Here is a 25,825-nt window from a genome sequence, read left to right on the forward strand (position 1 = left end):
TTCGTTAGTAGAATGCTCTTTACCTCCGTGTATTTGTGTTCTTTCCATTCTGAACTACAGTTCTGACATATTACCAATTCCATATTGATTAGACCCCTACCAATTGGTACTGCCTCTTTTTCTTTTTTTTTGTGGTGAGTTTTTCCGCTTTGTCATTTAATACAGATAAGGATATATGAAAGAGGGAATAAAATACTAAAAGGGTAGCGAAGACCCTAGAAAAATGTACACTAACCAAATCAGAAGAGACCCCAAACCAGGGGGAGAAACGTAGGGGGGAAAAGAGATAAAAATATAAAATAAAAATATATATATATATGTATATTAGACTGGTGAATGGAACAGAGCCACCCACTTGATTTGGCGGGTATTCTTGTCTCTTAGAATAAACTGCCTCCCAAAATTTTAAAGAAAGAAAAACTTAAATATATACAAAAATAAGGGTAAACACGATGAAGGGATGGAATATGAATGTAAAAATGAAAATTTTTTTAAAATTCTGTAAAAGGAATGGATAAGTTGGTTGTAACAAGAAAATAAAAAGAAGGGAGAATGTGCACTCAGGTTGGAGACTAGAAAAAGCCTTCTGCTAGATTTAGTGTATATATCAATCTATTAGAAGAAATTGTATCCCAAAATTTTAAAGAAAAAAAATATGTATACAAAAAATAAGGTTAAAGACAATAAAGAGATAAAATATGACTATTACAATGAAAATTCAAAAAGATTTTTTTAAGAAGGTATTGTTAAGATAAACCTGTTAGAAAACATTGAGAAAAGAGGAAAAGTTAAAAAAAATAGAATACAAAAATAAAAATAAAAAAATTTAACTTTGTAAGACTAAAGGATCATGGGTAAAAAGCCATGACTTCGGGGTGCCTGGGTGGCTCAGTGGGTTAAAGCCTCTGCCTTCAGATCAGGGCATGATCCCAGGGTCCTGGGATTGAGCCCCACATCAGGCTCTCTGCTCAGCAGGGAGCCTACTTCCTCCTCTCTCTCTGCCTGCTTCTCTGCCTACTTGTGATCTCTGTCTGTCAAATAAATAAATGAAATCTTTAAAAATAAATAAATAAAAATGTAAAAAGCCATGACCTCTATGCATTGCTTTCCCCTAGCTCTAGAGTTCTGCTCTTCTCATTGATCAGTGAGTTTGGTCTTGGCTGGATGTTCTTGCTGATCTTCTGGGGGAGGGGCCTGTTGTGGTGAGTATCAAGTGTCTTTGTCCCTCATGGAATTGCACCACCCCTGCCAGGGACCAGGCTAAGTAATCTGCTCAGGTTCACTGTTGGTAGCTTTTGTTGCCTGAATGCTTTCCGCAGAGCTCTGGAGGACAGGAATGAAAATGGCAGCCTCCCAATCTCCAGCCCAGAGGAGCCAATAGCTCAGGGCCCCACTCCTCAGTACAGCCTCAGAGAAAAGCAGTCAATCACTCCTGTCTCCCTCATCTCTGGCTGCGCTTGTGGTCACCCGGCCTGTGACTCAGCATTTCTATCTCTGGCATACGGCCTTGTTTGGAGTCTCCAAACCCAGCAGATTCCTGTTGCGCACTCCTGCGCCACTCCTCCTGGAGGAGGAAGGAGGGGCTCTCTCTGGATCTGCCACTTGTGGGGTCCCTGCTCAAACAGCAGTGGCCCAACTGTGCCTTGGATCATGGTTTAAGGTAACCCTGATCTGAAAGCTCACTCCTTTGTTCTGTCTCTGTAGTTGGTTTCCCCACTCTGATACCTGGGTGCTCTGCCACACTCTGGAACCCCCAATCTTTCTGTGACCCCGTGGGACCTGAGACCACACTGTCCCCATGGGGGCTCCACCCCTGCTTATCCTCTGGAGCGATGTCCCTCCGTGGAGCAGACTTCTAAAGGTTCTGATTTTGTCTTCCGCTGCTCTACTGCTTGCCAGGAGCTGGCCCCTCCCCACCACAATCTATCTTCCTATGGTTTTGGATTCACTTCTCTGCACGTCCTACCTTTCAGAAAGTGGTCGATTTTCTGCTCCTAGAATTGCTACTCTTCTTCTCTTCTATCTCCTATTGAGTTTGTAGGTGTTCAGAATGGCTTGATAACTATCTTGAACTCCTGGGACCTGATGTCATTTCAGTCTGCTACTCCTCCACCATCTTGCTTCTAGCTCCCTAAACCATCTTTTCTTAAATGCAGGGAAGCCCTATTTGGGACATGCATTCACTATAAATGAGCCAGAGTAAGCCTACTACCATCTGAAGGTTCCTACCATCACTTTTTCAGAAGTCCTATCACCATGAGCTCATTGTAGTACAAATATTTTCACAAAGAGTCCAAGTGATATATTAGTACAATTTTATATGGATAATAAATGTAACTAAAAACAATTAACAGGATTTATTTTTTATTATCCAGCAGTGAGAACTGGAAAAGTACTCAACTCTCATTGTACTTAATTAACTTTTTAAAGAGTAAAGTCTGTTGGTTACTTGTAAAACACAAAATGTGTGACAAAATGTATGCTTAGAGTAATGTAGTTTTCTCCTTTGCAAAAGGAGATTCACTACATTATATCCTTTCATTTTTCTGTGTATAGCAATAGTGAATCAAAACCCTATTTCTAAATGGGCAGCTAACAAACTGACTTATAGTGCATATTTAAGAGAGTTATTTAATCTCTTCTAATTATACACACACAAAGGCTTTTTGCAAATCATTAACAGTTAAGAGGTACTTTCACTGACACTTTAGGTAGATAAAATATGCTTGGTTGTCTATGAAAACCATTCCTATAACATTAGTAAATGCATAATTCCATTTCCAAATTGCAGAAAATAAAAGAAAAATAATTGGAAAGAATATACATTTACTCTAAGTAAAGCTTGAGGGCAGAACCAGAGATGAGTGTGTAAAGCCTAACTTGATCTGCACACTCCCACTGTGCCTCAAGATATCTCTCCCTGAATGCCCTAGTTGCAAACATCTAGGTCAGTCCCATGGCTTAAACAACAATGTCCTAAATAGGGTCTGAGAATAAATGCACAATAATGTAAAGGAATATATCTCCTAGATACAATGAAGCACTAAATGTAAGAATGTTAAAGCCAGGCATGGGAGGCCTGAAACAAACCAAAACAAAAATATTTCTAATGCTTTCTAAAATAAAATATTTAAAATAGGGTAAATGAAGATTAAATATGGACAGCTATCCTCGCCTTAGTGAGAGGCAAAAGTCACATAGAGGTCTTTTACCTGCTATTTCTAGTTAAAAGTAATAACCTCGTAAACCAAACTCACAAAAATTCAGCCAACAGCACAAAGGAAGTGGAGTAACTAGCCTCAGTCTAAAATGATGGTTCTACCATGTTTCTTGCAATCCTTTCCAGAAGCCTCTAAACTTCTACTTTTTGAGATCTGTGACATCCACCAATAATTTATTTAATCGCTGATCTCTGCTACTAATTTATACAATAACATGTGTGCCCATTCTGTCTCCCACCTGTGCCCTGACCTGCACTAAGCACCTCACATGTTCAACGGAATGACCTAAATAGGTTCTGTGTTATATAGAACAGTGGTCTACAAACTTTTTCTATAAAGTGCCAGATAGTAACTATTTTAGGCTTCATGGGACCACATAGTCTCGGCTAGAGCTATCCAACATCATGGCATGAAAAGAGTCTTAGAGAATGTGTAAATGAAAGAGTATGGCTGTGTTCCAGTAAAACTTTATTTACAAAAGGCAAGCTATAGGCTAGATTTGGACCACAAGCCACAATTTGTCAACTCCTGACAGGAACTCTCAGGGAACCCTATACCTCAATTTTTTTTTTCTCAAGTCTAATAAATTGCTGAAAATCTCCCTTTGGTAGAAAAGAGAAGAAAACCGATCAATTTTAATTCTACCTTTAAATTGCCAAAATCATATACTAGCTATACAGCAGACCTAGGGATCTATGGGACTCCCTGAATGAACAAACTAAGACATTATGGTAGATGAGAAATTAAGAGGGGTAAAGACGGGCAGTAATTTTAACCAACAACAGATAGTTATTAAAAATCATTATACCCACAAAAATTTTATCTGACTAAAAATATATTTTTCCGGGGCACCTGGGTGGCTCAGTGGTTACGCCTCTGCCTTCAGCTCAGGTCATGATCTCAGGGTCCTAAGATCGAGTTCCCCATCAGGCTCTCTGCTCAGCAGGGAGCCTGCTTTCCCCTCTCTGTGCCTGCCTCTCTGCCTATTTGTGATCTCTCTCTGTGTGTCAAATAAATAAATAAAATCTTTAGAAAAATTAAAAATATATTTTTCCTTCCAATATTTAATAATGCATACCCTTCCCTCTCCTACTTTTTTCCACTCCTTCTGCTGCTTACCTTGTGTAAAAACAGATAAAAGAACAACTTGATGGTAGCAATAGCTTCCTCGCTAGTCTCCCTTCTTCCAGAAATGAGCTACCTAACACACAACTCTGTTCTACTTACAGTAAGTTCCCAATTTAGCAATCACTAAGCCTATGGACTCTTGGGTCACAGAGAACTTAGTATGATTCTAGATCCTATCATTTATTAGCTGTGTGGCCCTGGGCAAGATATTTAACCTCTTCAAATTCTATTTCTTTATCTATAAAATAGTAAAAGAAAAAAATTAAAAATTTGTGGTAAAAAGTAAATAAGAGAATTCATGTAAAGTACTTATCAAAATACCTGATACATTATAATCATTCAATAAATGTATGCTATGATTACAGTAACTGTGGAGTTAATGTGTTTTAAAACCCGTCTGCATATTCGTTGAAATTCCTCCCACTGAGAGGTAGGATCTATGTACCCTCCCCTTGAATCTAGGTCAGCCTTAGTAAGTTGCTTGTAACCATGAGAATGCAGCAGAAGCGATACTGTATGGTTTCTGAGGCTAGGTCAGAAAAAGTCATACAGCTTCTGTCTGAGTCTCTTGAGACACTCGCTCTGGGGCCAGGTAAGAAATCTAGGTACTCTGACATTGCTACATTGGAGAGAACATATATAAGCACTATTTAGCTCAGCATCCACCCAGCCATGTGAATAAACCATCTTTGTCCACTAATCCAGCTAAGCTTTCAGATGACCACAACCATACAGATGACCACAGCCAACATCTGACTGCAATTACCTGACCACAAAATTGTGAGCAAAACAAAATATTACTTTAAATAATTAAGTTTGGGGTAATTTGGTAGGTATACAGCAATAGCAACCAGAACAAAACTTTAGTATAAGTAGTGATGTAACAAAAATCTAAAACATGTAGCAATGGACAGGTCCCTCAGCAGCCTCACAGGTAACTCAAGATAAAGATGGGCCTGGCTTGAAGACCTTTATGGTTATGACTTTTATAATGGACTTTTTAAATGGAGTAAACCCCAATAAAATCCACCAAAAGAGCAAAAAAATGTTCAAGGTGACTGTATTAACAAAAGTATTCCCAACTTAAATAAATGGAATAAGTACAATAAGAAAAGAAGTCTTTGGACACCCAAACTTGTAGAGGTAAGAAGCAGGCCAAGAAAGCTACCCAAATGCAGACATACATCATTTCTTAAGGAAAAGAAAGAATCAAGAACCCAAATGGCAAAACCAAGGGCAATGGAAAACCATTTCTAATGAGCAGTACTGGAACTTAATCAAGAAACTGGCAAAATCTGCCCAGGGGATTTCAAAACTGTAATTGTCTCAGGATTGCTATGTACTTCTCATTTCTCCCATTTTAGGATGGGATGTCTATTGTTGTTATCCTATCCCTGAATCACTACTGTACAGTGGCTATGTGGGGAGCAGAAAACATCTTTTTGGTTCACAGGTTTTCATATCAAGGGAAACCATATCTGAGGAACTGCACATTAGGAGCCTCATGTGCGCATAGAGTTGATCAGATAACTGGAAGTTGAGCTCATGCCAGAACAAACAAGCCTTTAAGGTGGAAGAGGGGATAACTGGGTGGCTCAGTATGTTAAGCAGCTGCCCTTGGTTCAGGCCATGATCCTAAGGTCCTGGGATGGAATCCTGCATTGGACTCCTTGCTCAGCAGGGAGTCTACTTCTCCCTCTGCCTGCTGCTCCCCATGCTTGTGCACTCTCTCTCTGACAAATAAATAAAAATCTTTAAAAAAATAATAATAAGGTGGAAGAGGACTTGGGAGGAAATGAATTTTGCATTTGAGAGAATTATAAATAATTTGTGACCAGAGGAAAGAATGGTGGTTTTAAAAGATGTCTGCATCTTCTGAAGTCGTCTTTTTTTAACCACCTCTCCCATCAAGAGGTGTGGTCCTTGTCTACTCCCACCTTCAATCCATCCCAGTTTTAGTGACAAGCTTTTACAAGTAAAATGCAGTAGAAATGACATAATTACAACTTCCAAGTCTTGGTCAGAAAAGCCCACAAAGCTTTTGCTGGATTTCTTGAGGCACTTGCTCTGAGCAAAGCCTGTCACCATGTAAAAAGTCTGATTACCTGCAAAAACACCATGCTGGAGAGGCCACAGGTAGGGACTCTGATTAGAGACAAAGCTGATGGCCCACCAACAGCCAGTATCAACTACCAGCTATGTGAGTGAGTGAGATCAGATACCCATCCCACTTGAATCTATACTGCTTTTAGTCCCAGCTGACATCTGCGAGTGACAGAGCCTTAAATGAGGAATGCCCAGCAAACAGACTGTTACCCAGTGACAAATTACTGGCCTACAAAAAAACAGGAGCAACATAAAATAGTCACTTTAATCTTCTTAGTTTTACATAATATCTTATACAACAGTAGTAAGCAAAACAATAATGATGATGTCACTCTCTTTCAGTGGTTTCTCATTATTCCTAGAATAAAATCAAGTTCCTTTTATATAATTTATATAGTCCTGCATGATCCAGTCCATTTAGCTTGTTGTCAACTAGTGAGTGGCCTTAGCTGAAATGTCACTTCCTCTAAAAACTATTCCTTTTAACACCCACTATAGGGTAGGGGCCCCTCCTAAGCATTCCTATAACATTCTTTACTTTTCCTGTTACAGTACTTGCTATGCTACATATTTACCTACATTAATCTCTCAGTAGACTCTACATCCTCCACAGGTAAGAATCACATCTATCTTATTGACCAATGTGATGCCAATACCCAGTGCACATGATAAGCATTCATACAGTTTTGCTAAGTATTAAATGAATAACAATATCATAGGGTAAAAAAAAAAGTAGAAATAACCCTAACAGCAAACAAAACAGAATAGAATAAGGTAGTAATACAAATAGTTACAAAGAATATGCTGTAGGAGAATAGGAAAGGGAGGAACTCTCTGAAGGAGTTAATTTTCGTGAGATAACTGGCACAGAATCAGGACAGGAAAGTTTATTTTAAAAGAATTAAATATTAAAAATTAAAGGTTACCTAAAATTTGAAGAATAGCTAATGTCTGGCTCCCACAGGCACAAGATTTTGTTTATTAGTCTAGTTCTATGCCTGTTCAAAGGAATTTGAAAATATCTCAGATTAAAATTTATTTTGAGATCTACTGTTTAAACCAAGTAGACCTCTCAGAATGAGATAATCAACCAAAAAACCTGCTCTAAACATACTAACTTTCATTAACGGTCATGAAACTAAGAAATTCTCAACTTTCCTTTAAATACACATTTCAAAAGTACTTAACTTCCTGATGAATAGCCTACAATGCTTTGTTAAATGAATAAATAAGTGGAAGAAAGAGAGTAAATGGCTTTACTGATATTCTTTTCCTTGTACTAGAAGCACTATTATTTAAAATGAATTACTGAAGCTCTAGCACAACTAGACACTAAAATACTATCATGAAAGAAAGAGTGGTAGATTGGATTTTATTAAAATTTAAAACTCCTATACATCAAGAGACCCATTTAGAAACAGAAAACTGGAACACCTGGGTGGTTCAGTCAGTTGAGCATCCGACTCTGGATCTCAGCTCAGGTCTTGACCTCAGGCTCATGAGTTCAAGCCCTGTGTTATTAAAAAGAAAAGAAAAAAAAAAAACAGAAAGCCAAACTACAGAGGGGTAGATATAAAGTGCTCCTAAAAATCAATAATATAATCCAATAAAAAATAATCAAAAGAATTTGTAGGAAAGTGGTTAAATATAGCTACAAATTATTCCTATTCTGGTATCTATGCCCCCTTTAATATGGCATAGCTGCTCTTCCAAACAAGAGTTGGAGTCCATTTACCGATCCCTTGAATCTGAGTTAGTCATAACTCATATTGATCAAAATAATGTGGTGGAAGCAATATTACTTAACTTCCAAGACGAGATCTTAAAAGATCTTGCAGCATCCATTTTTACCCTCTTGGAAGACTACCCAGCCATGTAAGGAAACTCTACTACTTACTAAAGAGAAGTCATAGGGAAAAAAAAAACCAAGGTGCCCTTGCCATAGCCTACAACAACAGACAGACAAGTGAGTAAGGCCACCTTGGGATTTCCAACCCAAGAGACCTCCCCCCCAGTTGTAAGTAGCTGCATGAGAGAGCCCAGACAAAACCAGGAAAGGAACGTCCAGGTCAACCCATATAATTGTAGAAAATAATAAATTGTTTTTGGCTTAAGTAACAATAAATAACTGAAACAGACATAACAGGTACTTTATGAAAGATGGTATCCAAATGGTCAATAAGCACATGAAAAAGTGTTCAACACCATCATTTAGCAGGGAAATGCAAACTAAAACACAGTGAGATACCACAACACACCCACCAAAATAAGTAAAATTCAAAAGGCTTACAATAGCAAGTGTTGACAAAAGCACAGTGTTGGGCTCCACATTCAGTGCAGAGGCTGCTTGAGATCTTCTCTTCCCCCTTGCTCCTTCCCCTGCTCGCTCTCTCTCAAATAAAGAAATAAAATCTTTTTAAAAAGTTGTTTAAATATCCTGCAAACCAGCTTACCATCCTTAAGGCACAGAATAGTACATACAGCAAAAGAGCCATGACCTACATAAAACAGCAAGAAAAAATTCCCATTAGACCTCCTTTGCCCTTTGGTGTTATTAAATACCATGACAGCTGAAATGCAGGTATGCAGGGATCAGCAATAAATTAATGACTGCTTTAGTGCCAACTTCAACTTGTGCACACAATATCCAAACTACTTAAATGAAGCTGAAAGAAAACAGGCCTTTAAGAATAATATTTTGGGGGGGCATCTGTGTGGCTCAGTCGGTTAAGCCACTGCCTTCGGCTCAGGTCATGTTCTCAGGGTCCTGGGATTGAGTCCTGAGCAGGGAGCCTGCTTCTCCCTCTCCCTTTGCCTCTCTCCCCATGCTCATGTTCCCATTCTCATTCTCTCAAATAAATAAATAATAAATTCTTTAAATATGTATATATTTATACATGTACATATATAAATACACATATGAATATACATATGTATATATATATTTTTTTAAAGATTTTGCTTATTTATTTGATAGAGATCACAAGTAGGCAGAGAGGCAGGCAGGGGGTGGGGGGAAGCAGGCTCCCCCCTGAGCAGAGAGCCCAGCATGGGACTCAATCCCAGGACCCACTAAATCATGACCTGAGCTGAAGGCAGAGGCTTAACCCACTGAGTCACCCAGGGGCCCCATGTGTATATATATTTTATACCTATCTATATATATATAAAATTATCCTTTAATTATCTGAGACTCAACACTTAAATAATCTGGAGTTCTATAAAAGAATGAAGACGTGAACTATATTTGGCCCATCTACATAATTAGTTTAGATGAACAGTAATCACATAATGCTAATAAGACCAAAGTTGTAGGTTCCAGCCTTACAGGAGTCAGTTCCATGTAGTAACTAATGTCCTTTGGCATAGTCATAACAATGCTTTCCACTGCCTGATAGCTTCTATTACAAGAATCAAACGAAAAGAGAAGACACAGTATATGTAGTCATAATTGCATAAATGTTACAAATATAACAATTTATAGCATACTGGATTATTAGTATAATTATTATTAATATCACTAAATAAATGAATGAATTCTCCCTGCTTCCATATGATAAAATCAGCAGGATACCATATAGAAACTAAAATTAGATTTGGGTTATCAGAATACAGAGGGAAAAAACTAGCAGACAAATTTGGCCAAATGAACTCAAGAACTTTGTCTCAGGACTACTCTACTCATATTTTATTTTTGTATTTGATATTTAAATAGTAGTCTTCTGTCCTCCCAACACTCCGGCAATCTACATTAAAAGAGATTTTCAGATCAATTGGATTTGGAGAGTAAATGACATAATGTAGTAAATTTTTAAAAAATAATTCATTTAAGGGGCACCTGGATGGGTCAGTGGGTTAAAGCCTCTGCCTTCAGCTCAGGTCATGATCCCAGGTCCTGGGATCGAGCCCCACATTGGGCTCTCTGCTCAGCAGGGAGCCTGCTTCCCCTCCTTCTCTCTCTTCCTCCTTCTCTGTCTACTTGTGATCTCTGTCTGTCAAATAAATAAATAAAAATCTTTTTTAAAAATAAAAATAAAAAATTAATTCATTTAAAATTCTCTAATTACCCAAAAGTTATAATTATTAGCAAGCTTAACTGGAATCTAAATTTTCTAACTACTAGATTTGCCCCAAGTAGGTTTAATAATTCCTTAAAAAAAAAAAGTGATTCTTAAAAAAAAAAACTTGAGGAAACTGATCCACAATACAATTTATTTAATTCATCCAACTTACTGCAAGAAATATACTGAGATAGTCAAGAGTAACTTAAAAGTCTTTCACATTCCACATTATTCTAATAGTTTGTAAGAGAAATAATATTCACACATAATCCAAAGCAAAAAGTGAGGCAAGTCATGAAAAGGTACAGATAAGTGGAACCAGAAGTTGGAGAATGACTTCCAGCTGACGTAAGGAAAGGCATCCCCAAGGAAAGGGCATTTGAGTTAGGTTTTGAAAATTAGCACAGAATATATAACATTATGGTTGGCTTCATTAAAAAAAAAAATAGCAGTAGTAGCATTTGCCCTCATAACTGCAATGAAATATTTTTACGTGTAATTACTTACTTGATGTCTCTCTCCCCAACTAGACTTCAGTTCTGAAAGGGCTGAGACTCTCACTTTTTAAATTTTCTCTCCAGTACCTACCAGAGCATCTAGTACATGTTAACATTCAGAAAATATTTGTTAAAGAAATGAGTAACAGAGGCAGGAAAATAATAATTTGCTGAGAAAATAAAGAAAGAAAGGGATATGAAGATCAAACAAGTATTTAGGGCCAAATCACAGAAGACCTTGAAAATCAAACTGAGGAATTCTCACTTTATTTCGTTGTTAATAAGGACTCACTAAGTTTTTAAGCAGTACAGTGACATAACAGACTCTGTGCTTTAGAAAGTGTATCTAAAAGCAATACATACAATAGATCGCAAAAAAAGAGACAATGAAAGCAATCACGAGATCATTACAGGAGTCCAAATCAAAGATAACAAGGACTCAAAACTAAAACAAGAGAAGGGGCGCCTGGGTGGCTCAGTCAGTAAAGCATCTGCCTTGGGCTCAGGTCATGATCTCAGGGTCCTGGGATAGAGAACCCTGTCAAGGCATTCCCCTGCTCAGCAAGGAGCCTGCTTCTGCTTCTGCTTCTCTCCCCTCCCCCCTCTTTATGCTTTCTCTCTCCCACTCTCTCGAATAAATAAATAAAATCTTAAAAAAAAAAAAACACTCAAAAGCAGTGGGAATATAAAGTAAAACTATAATAACCACAGGGATATTACACGGAAAAATTAATAGGGCAATCAGTAGTCCACTTAACCAACAATTTTTGAGCACCTACTTTGTATCTACCAGACACTCATGCCAGGAGTGGGAGACAGGAAATAAAAAGAAGTCACAGTCCTTTATCTCAAAGAGCTGACGGTTTCCCTGAGTTGTCTCAGTAGGGAAAATTGATTGAAAATATGATGAATGAAGAAAAGAAGTCAAAGACTCTAAATTTTTAATCTAGAAGACCAAGAGAATTGTTATCATCAGAGAATAGAGCAGAAGAAGGTGGGGAGGGCAGAGGATATGGAAGTTTTTAACATATTGGCTTTGTGTAGAATATTCAAGCAAAAATGTTCAGCTGGCAGTTAGAAATGGAAGACTGGAAAGAGAACAGAGAGGTAGTCTTACAATTTGGGACACATATAGCATAAAGATGAGAGCTGACATTGAGAGCTGGAAAAGATAAGAAAGAATATTGTATGCAGAACCTTGGATTCTATCCACATTTAGAGAAGCAGGGAAGGCAAAGGAAAGAAGAAAAGAGGAAAGAGAGGGAAAAAAACAAGAGGAAAGAGGAAAGAAAAAAAGAAGATCAGTAAATCGAGCCAAGATAAAAGAGAGCAATCAGAGAGGCAGAAGGATCATCAAGATAAGGGAAAAAGTGTTTCCAGAGGCATGTACTATCAACAGTACTCATTGTAGCAAAGAAATCATGGAAAATTAGGACTGAAAAAGAGGCCACTGGATGTGAGAACAAAAGAAAGGTATTCGTGACATTTGAGAGAGTGTCAGAATGATAAAGAAAAATTCTGTTTCCAAGAAGCTGAGGTATCAGGCAATTAAGATAGCTAGAGCAAACTACTCTTCTGACATCTGACCATGAAGAAAAAGAAAATGGTAGAAGTCTAACAAAGGGGGGAAAAAAAAGGATGGGGCAGGAGTTTGATGGGAATGGTAGAAAGAGAATAATTTTTTAAGAATGGGGACAAAAAATAAAAGCAACATTTTTAGAACAGTAAATAAGAGAGAAAAAGAAAGAGCTGGTACAAAGACAAAGATACATAAAATATTTGATTTATTCAATCACTGCATACTTATTGGGTGTCCATCATGAACTTGAAACTGGAGAATATATACTAGAGAACAAGAAACAGTCTTTCCAGAGGAAATGGAAGAATGCCACACTAACATTCATTCCACCCCTCCTCTGTTGTGCAGCAGTCATACAATTAGCTGTCCAGAGTTCTTAACTTTCAACCTAAGAATGCCCCTTCTGTGGTAGTACTTTCTTGAACTTTCACCCATTCCTCCCAAGCTGGTTTTCTCTTCACTGATCCCTGAATCCCCAATCTGGGAGGAACAGGGTGCTCCCCCTCTCAGAAGCATCAGCCTTCACTTCATCTCTATGCTCCAGAATCAAGTGAAAGGTGCTTATGACTTCAACCACAACCATCTTAATAAGGAAATTCTTAGCCCTGGGAATATCATTTCTACAAATCTCTTCCTATGGCTCAGTTCAGAATTTCCATCTTTTTCTATCAGCCTGACTGATTTGTCTTCCTTCAAGATAAGACTTATAAAGTCTTGGTAAGTCCCTGTAGGTCCCCTTACAACTGGTCACTGGCTCTCAGATGCTGCTTCCCCAGGGTTCCTGTGACACTGGGTACATGTCCCCTATAAAATACCCAAGACACGCATGGAGAGAAATAGATACAATGTGATGTTGTTCCCACTGCTACAGGGACCACAGTTTATTTCATTTGTGTATAAACAACATGTAGGAAGGAAATGAACATCACTTGTGATATGGAGAAACGGGTAGTCAACTCAAAACAAGACACACGGCTTTCAGGCCAGATAAAGGGAGTCATGAGACCAAGTGCTGAGAAGCCAGCATTAATTCAGCAGCAAATTTAATTGAGGGATTATTATGTGCCAAATAACTGTTTTAAGCACTAGGGATACAGCAATAAAGACAGGCAAAGTCCCTACCTTCAGAGGGCTTAAATTCTAATTTGGAAAAACAGAAAATAAATATAAATAAATATACAAAATTATTTCTGATAGCACTAAGTGACATGAACATGATGTGCTGTGGTAATGGAGGTGGGGGGGTTAATCTAAATAAAGCAGTAAAGCCATTCTGAGGTGATAACATTCTTCAACCTGAGAAGAGAGTAATGAGACAAACCCAGAATGAGGAAGAACATGCAAAAGCAAATAGCAAATGCAAAGGCCCCAAGGAAGAAAAAAGTTTGACATATGTGAGGGGGAAAAATGGCCAGTATGGCTAACCGCAGAATGGACAAGGATAAAAGCAATATGAGATTAAAGCAAAGGTCATGACTTACGGAAAAGTGAAGTAACAATTTGGACTGAAGTTGAAATAGTAGATGATCATAGAGAACTAATTTAAGGCTAATGATGCCTCACAGATATTTGTCATAAAATAGGGTGACTTTGGGGAGATGGTGGGCACTTAATCTAGAGCACCACAGCAGCAAGGCAAAGACTGTTGGCATTCTGTTACTGTAGAATATTTGAGAAGAAAGTCATTTAACTCACCTTTGCCACTGAAGGAGGAAACTGAGGTCTGGAAGGGGTGAGAGTATAAATCATAACTAATGTTCACCAATACATGGGTCTCCTCTATTTCTGGGTACATAGAAATAATAACATGTAACTTCAGGGCCAAAGCATTTAATTACTACTGTCTAGCCCTCCAAGCCTACCATGGTAATTGCCTGTTAACAAGGAGGTGTCATAGACAATACACTGCAGAATGTTAAACCAACACCTGGAGAGAAGTATCATGAAGAACCCAGAACCACAGTAATTTGCAAAAGAGAAAAATAAACTCTGTGTTAAGTTACTAAGATAGTTGTGGGTTGCTTGTTATGGCATGATAACCTAACCTATCATGATTATTATAAAATAGGCAGAATTTTTTTAAAAGATTATAAAGAGTAGAGATGCTTACTCTGAGTGGATAAAAGAAGAGAATATGAAATTCTACTCAATGCCTTTGACAGATGGCATTTTTTGACACAGTTCCCCATCCTTCCCTATATCAGTGACCTTTATCAAATATGTAACTTTGCAGTTCCTACCCCTAATGGGATGGAGTATATATTGGTGAAGTTGGGCTACCATAACAAAATACCATAGATTGGGTGGCTTAAATAATAGATATTTATCTTCTCTGTTCTGGAAGCTATAAGTCCAAAATCAAAGTACCAGGTCCTAGTAAGAGCTCTCTTTCTGGCTTGCAAATGGCCACCTTCTTGCTGTGTCCTCACAGGGCAGGGTCAGAAGGGATGAGAGGGGGAGTGCAAGAGAGCTTATGCCAGCTAGCCAGCACTCTGGTGCCTCTTCTTATAAGGGCATTAAACCCATTATGAGAGCAAACCTTTAAGATCTCATCTAAATTTAACTATCTCCCAAAGACCCCATCACCAAATACCATTACACTGGGGATTAGGGCTTCAACATAGGAATTTGCTAGGATAAGGGGACACAATTTAGTCCACAGTAGCATATATTCTCCTACCCCTGGTTTGTGGTTTGGCCATGTGACTTTCTCTAACAGAATGAGGCAGAGGTGACAACGTACGCCAGCCCCAAAGCCAGGCCTTAAAAAGCTCTGATATGTTTCCACTTGCCCTCTGGCACCTCCATCATTGGCATGACAGGAGTATGCTATGGCTATATCACTCCACCAAGGAGGACAGAAACACATGAAGTCTTTTTTTTTTTTTAAAGATTTTATTTATTTATTTATTTATTTGACAGAGATGACAAGCAGGCAGAGAGGCAGGCAGAGAGAGAGGGGGGAAGCAGGCTCCCTGCTGAGCAGAGAGCCTGATGTGGGGCTCGATCCCAGGACCCTGGGATCATGACCTGAGCTGAAGGCAGAGGCTTTAACCCACTGAGCCACCCAGGCGGCCCAGAAACACATGAAGTCTTATCAGCATAGCAAACCCATATTTTAACAAACTGCAGTGAGATGCAGAACCACCTAGCCACCAAGCCTAAACCACTCTGCTGACTGATGAGCCCAGCCTAAATTAGCAGATCCATGAATGATAATAGATGATTATGTTTTTAATATAACATACAAACAGGAGTCTGGGCATACTTTGTTAGGAAACATTACTATGGTAATAGGTAACAGATATAACACCTATACAATGTCTACAGATAAATGGCCAAGGAACACATCTGGCTCCTTAGGAAGAGCCTTACGTTAACAAAGACATCAGGAAAATTAATTTGGACTTCACCGACTTTTTTCTTAAAATTCTTGTTTCTTTAATCACCTTTGCTTGTTCCTTGCAGAAGTTCCTAAATTCAATTCCAATACTAGTCAGCAAGATTTGTGAAGACAACAGAAGAGATGGAAGAAAGGAGGGTAAAAAACAGAATCACGTAGTATTACAAAAAGTATTAATTTCGAAAAAGAAAATCAAGTACAATATAAAACACCAAAGACAATAAAAATGAAGAAGTTCTTGGGTTTGGTAAGGAAGAAGTTGCTAGTTCATCAGAAAGTCATTTTTGGACCTTTGAGAAACAGATGCATGGGAATTAAGAAAAGAATAAACTTGCATATAGACTAAGACAGTGATTTTAGATCATTTAATTTATAAATTTAACAATGAAAAGAAGAAAGAAATAAGCCAACCACTAGTCAGGCAGGAAATGGAACTCATTTCTTAACAGGGAAGACCTGGACTCTATTAGTTTTCCATTGCTACGTAACAAATAAGCCACAAACATCTCTGTTGTGTAGGTCAGAAGTCCACGTGGGCTTAGCTGGGTTCTCTGTGTGGGGTCTCACAATGACAAAATCCAAGTGTTGACCAGGTTGAGCTCTCATCTGGAGGCTCTGAGGGAGGATACACTTAATATGCTAATTCAGGCTATTGGCAGAATTCCACTCCAAGCAGCTTTAAGACTAAGGTCCCATTTCCTTGCTGGAGGCTGTTCTCAACTCCTATAGGCTGCTCTCTCACCCTTGTGTATATTCTCCTCCCTCTTCAAGCCACCAACAATGTAACAGATCCTTTTTCATGTTTTCAAGCTCTGGCTTCTCTTCCTACTACCAGTTGAAAAACATTCTGCTTTATTTTTTTTTTTAAAGATTTTATTTATTTATTTGTCAGAGACAGAGGGAGAGAGAGTGAGCAAGCACAGGCAGACAGAGAGGCAGGCAGAGGCAGAGGGAGAAGCAGGCTCCCCGCCGAGCAAGGAGCCCGATGTGGGACTCGATCCCAGGACGCTGGGATCATGACCTGAGCCAAAGGCAGCCGCTTAACCAACTGAGCCACCCAGGCGTCCCAACATTCCGCTTTTAAAGGGCTCATGTGATTATATTAGGTCTATCTAGATAATCTCTCTGTCTTGAGGTCAATTGATTAGTAACCTTAATTATATCTCAAAATTCCTTTTGGTATGTGACATAACATAATCAAGGAAGTAACATCCAGCATATGCATAGTCATAGGGATTACGGCAAAAAATCTTAGGAGGGCATTTTAGGTTTCTGCCCATCATATATACATATTTAAAGTTAGAAAAGGATCCAAAAACTAAAAGATCTTGAGGATTTTAAACATCAGAATCCTGTACTACGCAAATTATCAATAATTAGGAAGGAAAAAAATCAAGGAAAAAGTACACCATCCTAGCCATAGCAAAAAAGGAGGGTGTCTCTTCTTGGAGATTAAAAGAAGGATAAAAGAGGAGAATGCGAGGCAAAAGACAGCATTTATGCCAGCTATTTACTTTGCCAAATTTAGTATCATTTTAATTTAGATACGAAGAGACATATTTCTCATATTCTGGGTTCTTAAAAACAAGTTCTTCCAGATGGTTACGTCTCCCTAGAGTGACAGCACCCAGTGTAGCTTTGCACATATTGGGAATTCAATTAAACACTGCTGACCATCTGATTGAGAATTCAGAGTCTGGAGTAGCTGACTCAATACAAACATATGGCTTAGTTCCCATCAAAGGAAAAATCAAGTCACTCTTTTCCCCTCTAACACTGTACCTCCTTTGCAATGTGGGAGAAAACAGAATTGAACTAATAAAAATAGGCCATGTAAAAAAGATCAGGGAACAGGCAAACTGTAGAATATAAAATTTCTCTAATTTTATCATAAAGCCAGAATTCTTCGGCTACAAATCAACACTAAGACATTTCCTTCTCATTTCAGTTCAATCAAATCAATGCTTACTGAGCACCGCTTCAGGATATTTACAATGAAGACCCAATCTGAGTGTAGGTTGCTAAGGGTTGGGGGATAAGTACACAAATGACTATAATGTGAGGTTGATCAAAAGTGTTAGAAGTGAAGAGAAGAAAATAGTATTAAACAACTTTAACTCTATAAAGAACCATATGAAATATTTATAAATAAGAAAAGCAAAGGTTCAGACAGGTTAAATACATTTTTTCAAGGTCATATAGTAAGTATACAGTAGATACTAAATTCAAATTGAGAACTGTCTGACCCCAAAATTCAATCTCTCCCAAAGAAAGGATTAAGTCATCTCTGGTTGGTTACCTGAACAAGGGTTTATAGTAGGGTAGAAAGAAACTATAACAGTTTCTTAGAGAAGCAGTTATTTCAGGTGGAACTCAGAAAGATATATATATAATTTTCAAAAGCGGAGAGGTAAAGTAAGGAAAATAATTCCAGAGGAAAGAGCATAAGGCACAGAAGCAAGATTATCTGGGTCAATATTTGGAGACAGTAAGTAGTTCAGATAATCTAAAACACAAACTCTTTACAAATAAACATAAAACTGGACACTGATGTGAGAGGCAATATAGAAAATTACTCTATTTATTCTATAATCAATGGGGGGGGAGGCAGGGAAGTCTAAAAGTGAGCTTGAATTAGGAAAAGAAAATTATCTCTATCCCACCACCTTTGCCCTCTAGTCATAAAGCAAGCAAACTATGTCCCACAGCCCAAATCCATTCCACCATCAGGTGTTGTCGTTGCTGTTGTAGTTACATAAATTAACCCAGTTATAGACTAGCAGTGTTTCAAAGGGTGGAGCTTTTATTGGTCTTTCAGTTCCTTCAGTTTCCTGATGGCAGACTTTACTGTGCAAGCAGATGTGGTGTTGTGGGCCCAGGCATCACCAGCTACCATTTTCATGCAGGAACCACAATGTCAGATCCCCACAGCTCATCTTTTCATCTTAGTTTTGCCACAGAAGGACCAATATTCAGCATGCTGGCTTATTTCAATTTTCTTCACCATTTTCCTGACAGAAGCACCATAACAAGTCCTGTATTTACCAATGATTCCAACTTCTTGGCACATTTAGCCATGTCTCCACAAACTAGGACAGAACCCAGAGAGCACCCGCCATCTGTTTCTGTAAAGTTCTATTGGAACACAGCCACGTCCAGTCATTCATGAATTGTCAATGACTGTTTTCACCCTACAACAGCAAAAACCGTATGGCCCATAAAACCTGTAATATTTACTTTCCAGCCCTTAACAGGAAAATATGTCATTTGCTCTAGTCCTAAACCTCAGAGGACTCTTTAGTAGTTTGTTCTGGTCTAAATATGAAGCTTATATGGATATTTCCTGATTGCTCAATTTCCAATATTGTAATTTTAATTCCTATTACAGAAATTGAAAATTTTGCTCTCTTACACCATCAGCCTTCCTCCCCATTCCCCTCTATACACACTGTTCTCTCTCAATATGTTTAAATCAGTATTCAGTGTTTATACCATTATGACTACATAAATATTTATTCTTGAGCCAGCTAATAAAATATGATTGTTTCCATACTTAAAAAATATATTTCTGAAGTTAATAATTACCATTTGTTTCATTTGCTTCATTTTCCACTTACCTATCACTGTTTTTTTCCAAGTCCTACACATTTGTCAACAGTCAGTTTTTTCCAAATGTTCAAAATACCAAACACTTCATTCTCCCAAATCCTTCCCATAGTCTTCTATTCTCTTTCTGCAATCTGGACCAGGTGCTCTCTAAGTTTAGTGAAGAGCGATTTTCAAGGAACCCTATTTTCTGCCCTCCTGCACCAAATCCTTTGTTTTTTGCATCCTATGGCTTTCTCTTTATTGATTTCTTCCTTTGTTTTATACAAGTTCATCTTCCAGAAGCTGTTTATGAAAGGACACATAAGATACACTTGAATCCTTCTGAGTCTGAGAATTTCTTTATTCTAATCAACAGTTTGTCTAAATAGAAAAACACAAGCTGAAAGTGATTTGCCTCCTAATTTTGAAAGCAATGCAACAGTGTCTTCTATAATCTAGCGCTGCTGTTAAAAGTTTGATGTCATTCTGATTTCCATTCATCTCTACAGGACTTGTTTTTGTGTTTTCTTTTCTTTTGTCCTATACAACCTCTACAAAACTTTGAGAATTTTATTTTAATCCATGATGTTCTTAAATTTCAAACTGATGCAGCTTTGAGTTCTTTTCTCATTCATTATGCTGGATACTTGGGAAGCTTTTAAAGTCTAGAGACGTGTATCCTACAGTACAGGAAATTTTCTTGCATTATTTCTTTGATAACTTCCTTCAGGTCTTTTCCTTGTGCTCTATCAGTTGTTTACTGCCACAATAATGATGCATTACAACCCATCCTAAAACTCAGTGGCTTCGAACAATAACCATTTATAATTGCTCTAGACTCTACCAGTTGGCTAAGCAATTCTACGCAATTCACAATCTTGGCTCAGTTTGTTTAGACAGTTCTTTCTGGTCCTGGCTGGGCATCACACACATACTTACGGTAGGCTGGTCAACGGCTGAATTAAAATGGCATTGGGTAAGACACGACCCTCTTCCACTACAGTGAGTGGGTATTAAATCACAAAGGTCAAGGAAGAACAGGTTTTAAGAAAGAAAAGACAGTCAAAAATATCAAATGTTGCTGAGAAACACGGAAAGATGAGGATGGGGGTACCATATGATTTGGTTATCAAGAAGATAACGATGAAGTTTAAGAGGCATGTTTCAATAATCTAAGAACACAGAAGTTAAAGGAGTATTCAGTTCTTCTTTTTCCTCAAATAATCTGATGAAGAGAAAAAGCCTGAGATAAGCAAGCAGAATACAGTAAGGTCAAGGAAAGGTTTCTGGGCTTTTTCAGTTTCCTGTTTAAGAAAAAGAGAAACCTGGGCAGGAATACAGAAGGAAAGTGACAAGGAATCTCTCCTTGATCAAACTCTTCTGAAGGCTCTTCTCAACTTTCTTCTCAACTACGCCTTAACTTTTAGGCTTCCATGTTGAGCTCTTCATTGCCCAATTTTAGGAAGAACCCTGCTAAGTCCCCATAGTGGCTACAGTACTAGAGAGCTGCTCAGCAGATGTAAAGCAGGTGATGCCATGTGATCAGGATAAAACACCAAAAATTAACAAAGCCTGGATTTTTATTAACTAAAGGATTTATTTTCCGATTTCCTCTCCCTGCTGGTATCTGATCTACTGTGTTCCCAGGCCCTTTGTCTGCCTTCACCATTGAGACGTTGCCTTTTTTCCCAGAAATGCTATGATACATTGGTCCTCAGATCCTCAATTCCCTCCTGACATCCACCTAAGAGACATAAGACATTGTTACCTCCATCTGGTTCCAAAACTCCCTGGCTTGCTTCTTACCAGAGAAAATGCAGAGACTTTAATCCTTTGTTTTCTGGACTTGGATCTCTACAGAGTCTGATCCCCAAACAAACCCGACCAATCTCAAACATCTATTGTTCCCTACACCTCAGGGTAACAGTATGATATGACACCACACAACAGAGCAGCCTTTAAAAGATTTTCTCCTGTCTGTGGGGTCCCAGCATTTAATCTCTCTTCTCTGTAGTCATCTTAGGGTCTACTGCCTATCTCTAAAACAGCCATTTACAGGTTTTAAGAGCTCATTACGTGGTCACTGAAGGAATATATGAAACTCATAAACTGCAGGCTTGAACTGCAAAAAACATACATTTAGGCTGACTGAATTCTGAGTTCTTTAATTCAGTCACCAAAATATATAATGAAGTACTCCGTTAGACACTGGAGGGCAGAGAGATTTAAAAAAAAAAAAAAAGAAATTGTCCCTACCCTTAAATAGCTTAGAGCTTAGTACAGAAGTCAGATATGTAAGTAAGTAATTCATACCTAAACTGATTACAGTCAGATTATCCCTATTCTATAGCTTAAAAAGAAAAATCCTTTCTCAGAATTGACAGAAATAACAGTCTTAAAATCAAAGAATACAGAGTGAAAAAATGAGCAAAATGAACAAGCAGATGGAAAAATGAGAAACCAAATATCAAACTAGTAAAGCGTTTTTGGAGTCTTAGGCGAGGTAGTAGGTATATCATGTAAATGAGATTTTCATTATTCTACAACAACCTTCTTTTTCCTTAAATGTCACTCTCACTATAAATGCTAATTGGTTTAGCATATATAACAAATTAATCTGGTACTAGAATAATTCTACAACACAATACATGATTAAAAAAAAAAATTCTGCTTCTCAGCTTTACAGATAATGGAGCCTCTAAACAATTCTAGTCCACTTGTCTGATCTAGACCACTAGACTGATACTGGGCTATAATGCAGCCTCCCCAGATGTTTATAGCGAGAATCCATCTAATTGGTCAATGTTTGAGCCTTATGGATTATTAAAGTTTACCATATTTGATTGATACTTTCTCTCAATGTTAAGGTAATAGGAAGAATTCCCAAGAAAAGACATCATAACTATCTTATACTCCTTCCGAATGTATAGAAATAACCAATTATCAATTCAGCCAGCACAAAGGATCCACCTGGTTAAACTGATTTTTCCTCTGTATAACATCTTGTTATTCATTATAATGACTGATTCAGAGTTCAGCTGCACTGAGATATCTGATGGTACAAAGGAAATTTATCTCCATTCCTCACGAGATGGAATCATATAGAACTAGGTTTGAACCTAAGCTCCATGAGTCCTGTCTACATTATCTTGAGCAAGATATTTAACCTCTTTTAAATCTAAAGTATCCATGAGACTTTAACCACATGCAAATGGAGAAAATAATACTGATCTCATAAGTTTGCTGTGAGAATTGATGAGGAAATGATAAATCTACAAGACCAGCATACAGTAGATATTCAATGAATATTAGCATTCCCTTTACTGTAATCTGATTTTTATTATCAACTCTTTCTCCTTGTTTTGATTAATTTTTGTTAGCTCCCTCCACTTCATTATCTCTTCACTCATTCTTTCATTTAGGTTCAAAGTTACTAAGAGCATGAACTTAACATTGCCTCTCCTGTAATATCTCCTAGATATTTCTGGAATCTATAGCAAAAAGAAAAGTTATGGTTTCAAATGGGACTTTACCCTAATCTCTCTGCCTTCATTTTAAAGTGCCTCCCCCAAACCCTATCTCTGATAATTTTCCAGCACTGAGAAAAGAACATTCGCTCTTAAGTCAGGGAATTCTGAATTCCAAATCCAACTATACTGCTTACTTAGTCAAGTAACTTACTTGTCCCAGTTACTAAATTTCTCTATATCTCAACGTCCTGTGAACTAACTCAATGCCCCATAAGCTATGGCAACAGGAAGAGTGCCTAGCAATAGTTGCTCTAACAAATGATTAAATTTTTCTCAGCCCCAAGGTTACTAATCAAACCTCTCTCTCAGTCAATAATTGCTCCCAAAGATATAGTCCAAAAAGATATAGCATGTAATGTTCTAGTTATTCACTCATTTTGTCATTCAACAAATAGTTTCTGGAATGCCTATATGTCCTAGGCATAAAATAGTAACATTCGTTTAGCACTTTAAAAGACAACTAAGCCACAACTTCAGACCTGAAGGACATCAGGGTATAGAGGGAAGCCAAACATGCAAATAATTACAATCCAGTATTCTAAGTGCCAAAAATAGAGGTGTATACAAATGCGGGGATTCAAAGATAGAGATCAGGTAAGGCTTCCTAGAAGACATGATTATGCTGGAGTTGAGTCTAGGAATATAAAAAGGGCTTCACTGAGCACACACAGGAAAGACATGTATTCCAAGAAGAGCAAAAGCAGAAAGCACATGATGCCTACTTACAATTCCAAGTATAGGAATCAGGTATGGTTGAAAGATGCTGCTGCAGGGGACTGATGGGAAATGGGGCAGGTAGGGAGGAGCCAAATCATAAAAGGCTTCAAAAGATATTACAGTTATTTGGAAAAAAGTCCATTAGAGAGCCAGTGATTTGTAAGTCAGAGAATAAAAAGTTTTAGAATAATTCCTCTAATGGCAGAGGAATGAATGGATTAGAAGGGCTAATACTGGAAGTAGTCATACTAAATGGATGTAAATGGGAAGGGAAAGAATCAAAGATGGCTCTAGGGTTTCTAGAACTAACGAAGGTGCACTGTAGTTACATTAACACAAAGGAGTCATACACGTGGCAGAGCAGACCTATGGGTAAAAATAATGAACATTTCAAGTTTCATAACTCCGTTAAGGGGAAGATGTTCAATAAACCATTGGGAAAAACAAGACTGCAGTATAGGAGAGAGGACTAAAATAGAGATATAGATTTAGGATATATATTTGGGAGTAATAATTTTTAAACCCAAGGAACATGCTTTTTAAAAGAAATATAATTCTTTTAGATTTCTCTCCCAACTTCAACTGAAAAGATTACAAATTTAAAACCTTAAACTACCATCTATTGCATATATATTGAATCTTAACAAAAAATAATGAAAAGATGTCAACATATTTAACGAAAACAAACTTACCAAATATAACTATTTTATATTCATTTATTTATCACTTTTCTTAAGCAATCTACTAATAAGGACCTCCTCTTTATCTATAAAATTAATATATTTCCAAAATAATGTTTTCATGGCAAAGAAAAAAAAAAACAGCATGCTTTATCTTCTGAATAAGCAAGGTGGTTTAATTTCCTCAGTAAACATTACTGATACTTGACACTGAACAGAGTCCAAATTCACTGAAGGAGTTAAGAAATTTCTAAAATCCCAGGAGCAATAAACCTCACCAGAGAATTCAATAAAGAGCTTATTATAAAAGACTAAAAGTCAATGTCATACCAAAATTTTAAATAACATCATGCATCCGTCTATTTAATAAATTATTTCAAAATCAGGTCACAATTGACAGACACACTATCTTGGGCAGACGGAAAAGAGTAGATAAGCAGGGAAAATTTCCTTTTCTCTACTGAAGCATGTCCACCAACTGTCATATTTGGAAAACGGCCAAAATGAGCACTTTATTTGCAAAAAGAACAGGAAACTCTTGAAATATTAGCAAAATGTGTGGTATAGAAATGTGGAATATAAAGAATTAAGATTCACACTTATGGATGTTTGGAAATAATGTTTCTAAGCACAGATTAAAAGCACAAGCCCATCCAAGGTAATAAGCTCTGAAAGCCAAAAGTAGAGCCCCCGAATCCCTGGACTTTAAGTGTCACCCTTATTTTCTAGCCTGTGACCATTTATCCAGGGTAAAGTTCCCATATACTTTTCTAATACAGATATTTAGCCTCAGAGGTATTTTAGCTGAATCAGCCACATAAACTACCTTAGAAAACCATGGTCAAACCATGTCTGTTTCTCTTAACCTTCTATTCTTTATGTTTCCTAACATTACTATTCCTCTTTTGTCAGAGTGTTTTCTAGTTTCTAGCTACAGGGTTTACCAGTGAAAGCTGACACAGCTGAGTTGCTGAAGGAGAACAGCTGAACTATTAAGGAAGGCAATCAGAAAGAAAAGAGAGAGGGAACCTAGAAATGTTAACTAAAGAGGAAACTGAATCTGTATAAACTTATAAGTCTAGATTAATGTTCTCAATTCAGATATTGGCCCAGCGTCAACAAAGGGTCATGAAGAGTTTTCTATATGCACTTCTCACTAATTTAAAATAAATACATATTTTTTAAAATATAACAGTAAGAGTCTAGGTAATGCCCAAAGCCAATAACTAGTGAAAAGAAAAATGTAAGCATTCATTTTGAATGACTACTATTAGAAACTTCCTGGCAGTTATAATATCACTATCAATGCCACTGT

General features: G+C 37.6%; 2 protein-coding genes across 16 annotated transcripts in view; both read right to left on the reverse strand.

Moving 5' to 3' along the window:
- The window catches only part of ANKS1B (ankyrin repeat and sterile alpha motif domain containing 1B), a 1,097,747-nt gene that overhangs the window by 1,054,212 nt on the left and 17,710 nt on the right, over positions 1-25,825 (reverse strand). The window lies entirely within an intron of this gene.
- On the reverse strand, positions 18,795-19,065 carry LOC116877439 (60S ribosomal protein L37a-like). The gene is given in 1 exon segment (XM_032874152.1): positions 18,795-19,065. A coding segment is annotated over 1 exon segment (267 nt). The 3' UTR covers positions 18,795-18,798.

This window comes from Lontra canadensis, unplaced genomic scaffold, assembly GCF_010015895.1.
Source record: "Lontra canadensis isolate GAN:19392208 unplaced genomic scaffold, GSC_riverotter_1.0 scaffold52, whole genome shotgun sequence".
Taxonomy (NCBI): domain Eukaryota; kingdom Metazoa; phylum Chordata; class Mammalia; order Carnivora; family Mustelidae; genus Lontra; species Lontra canadensis.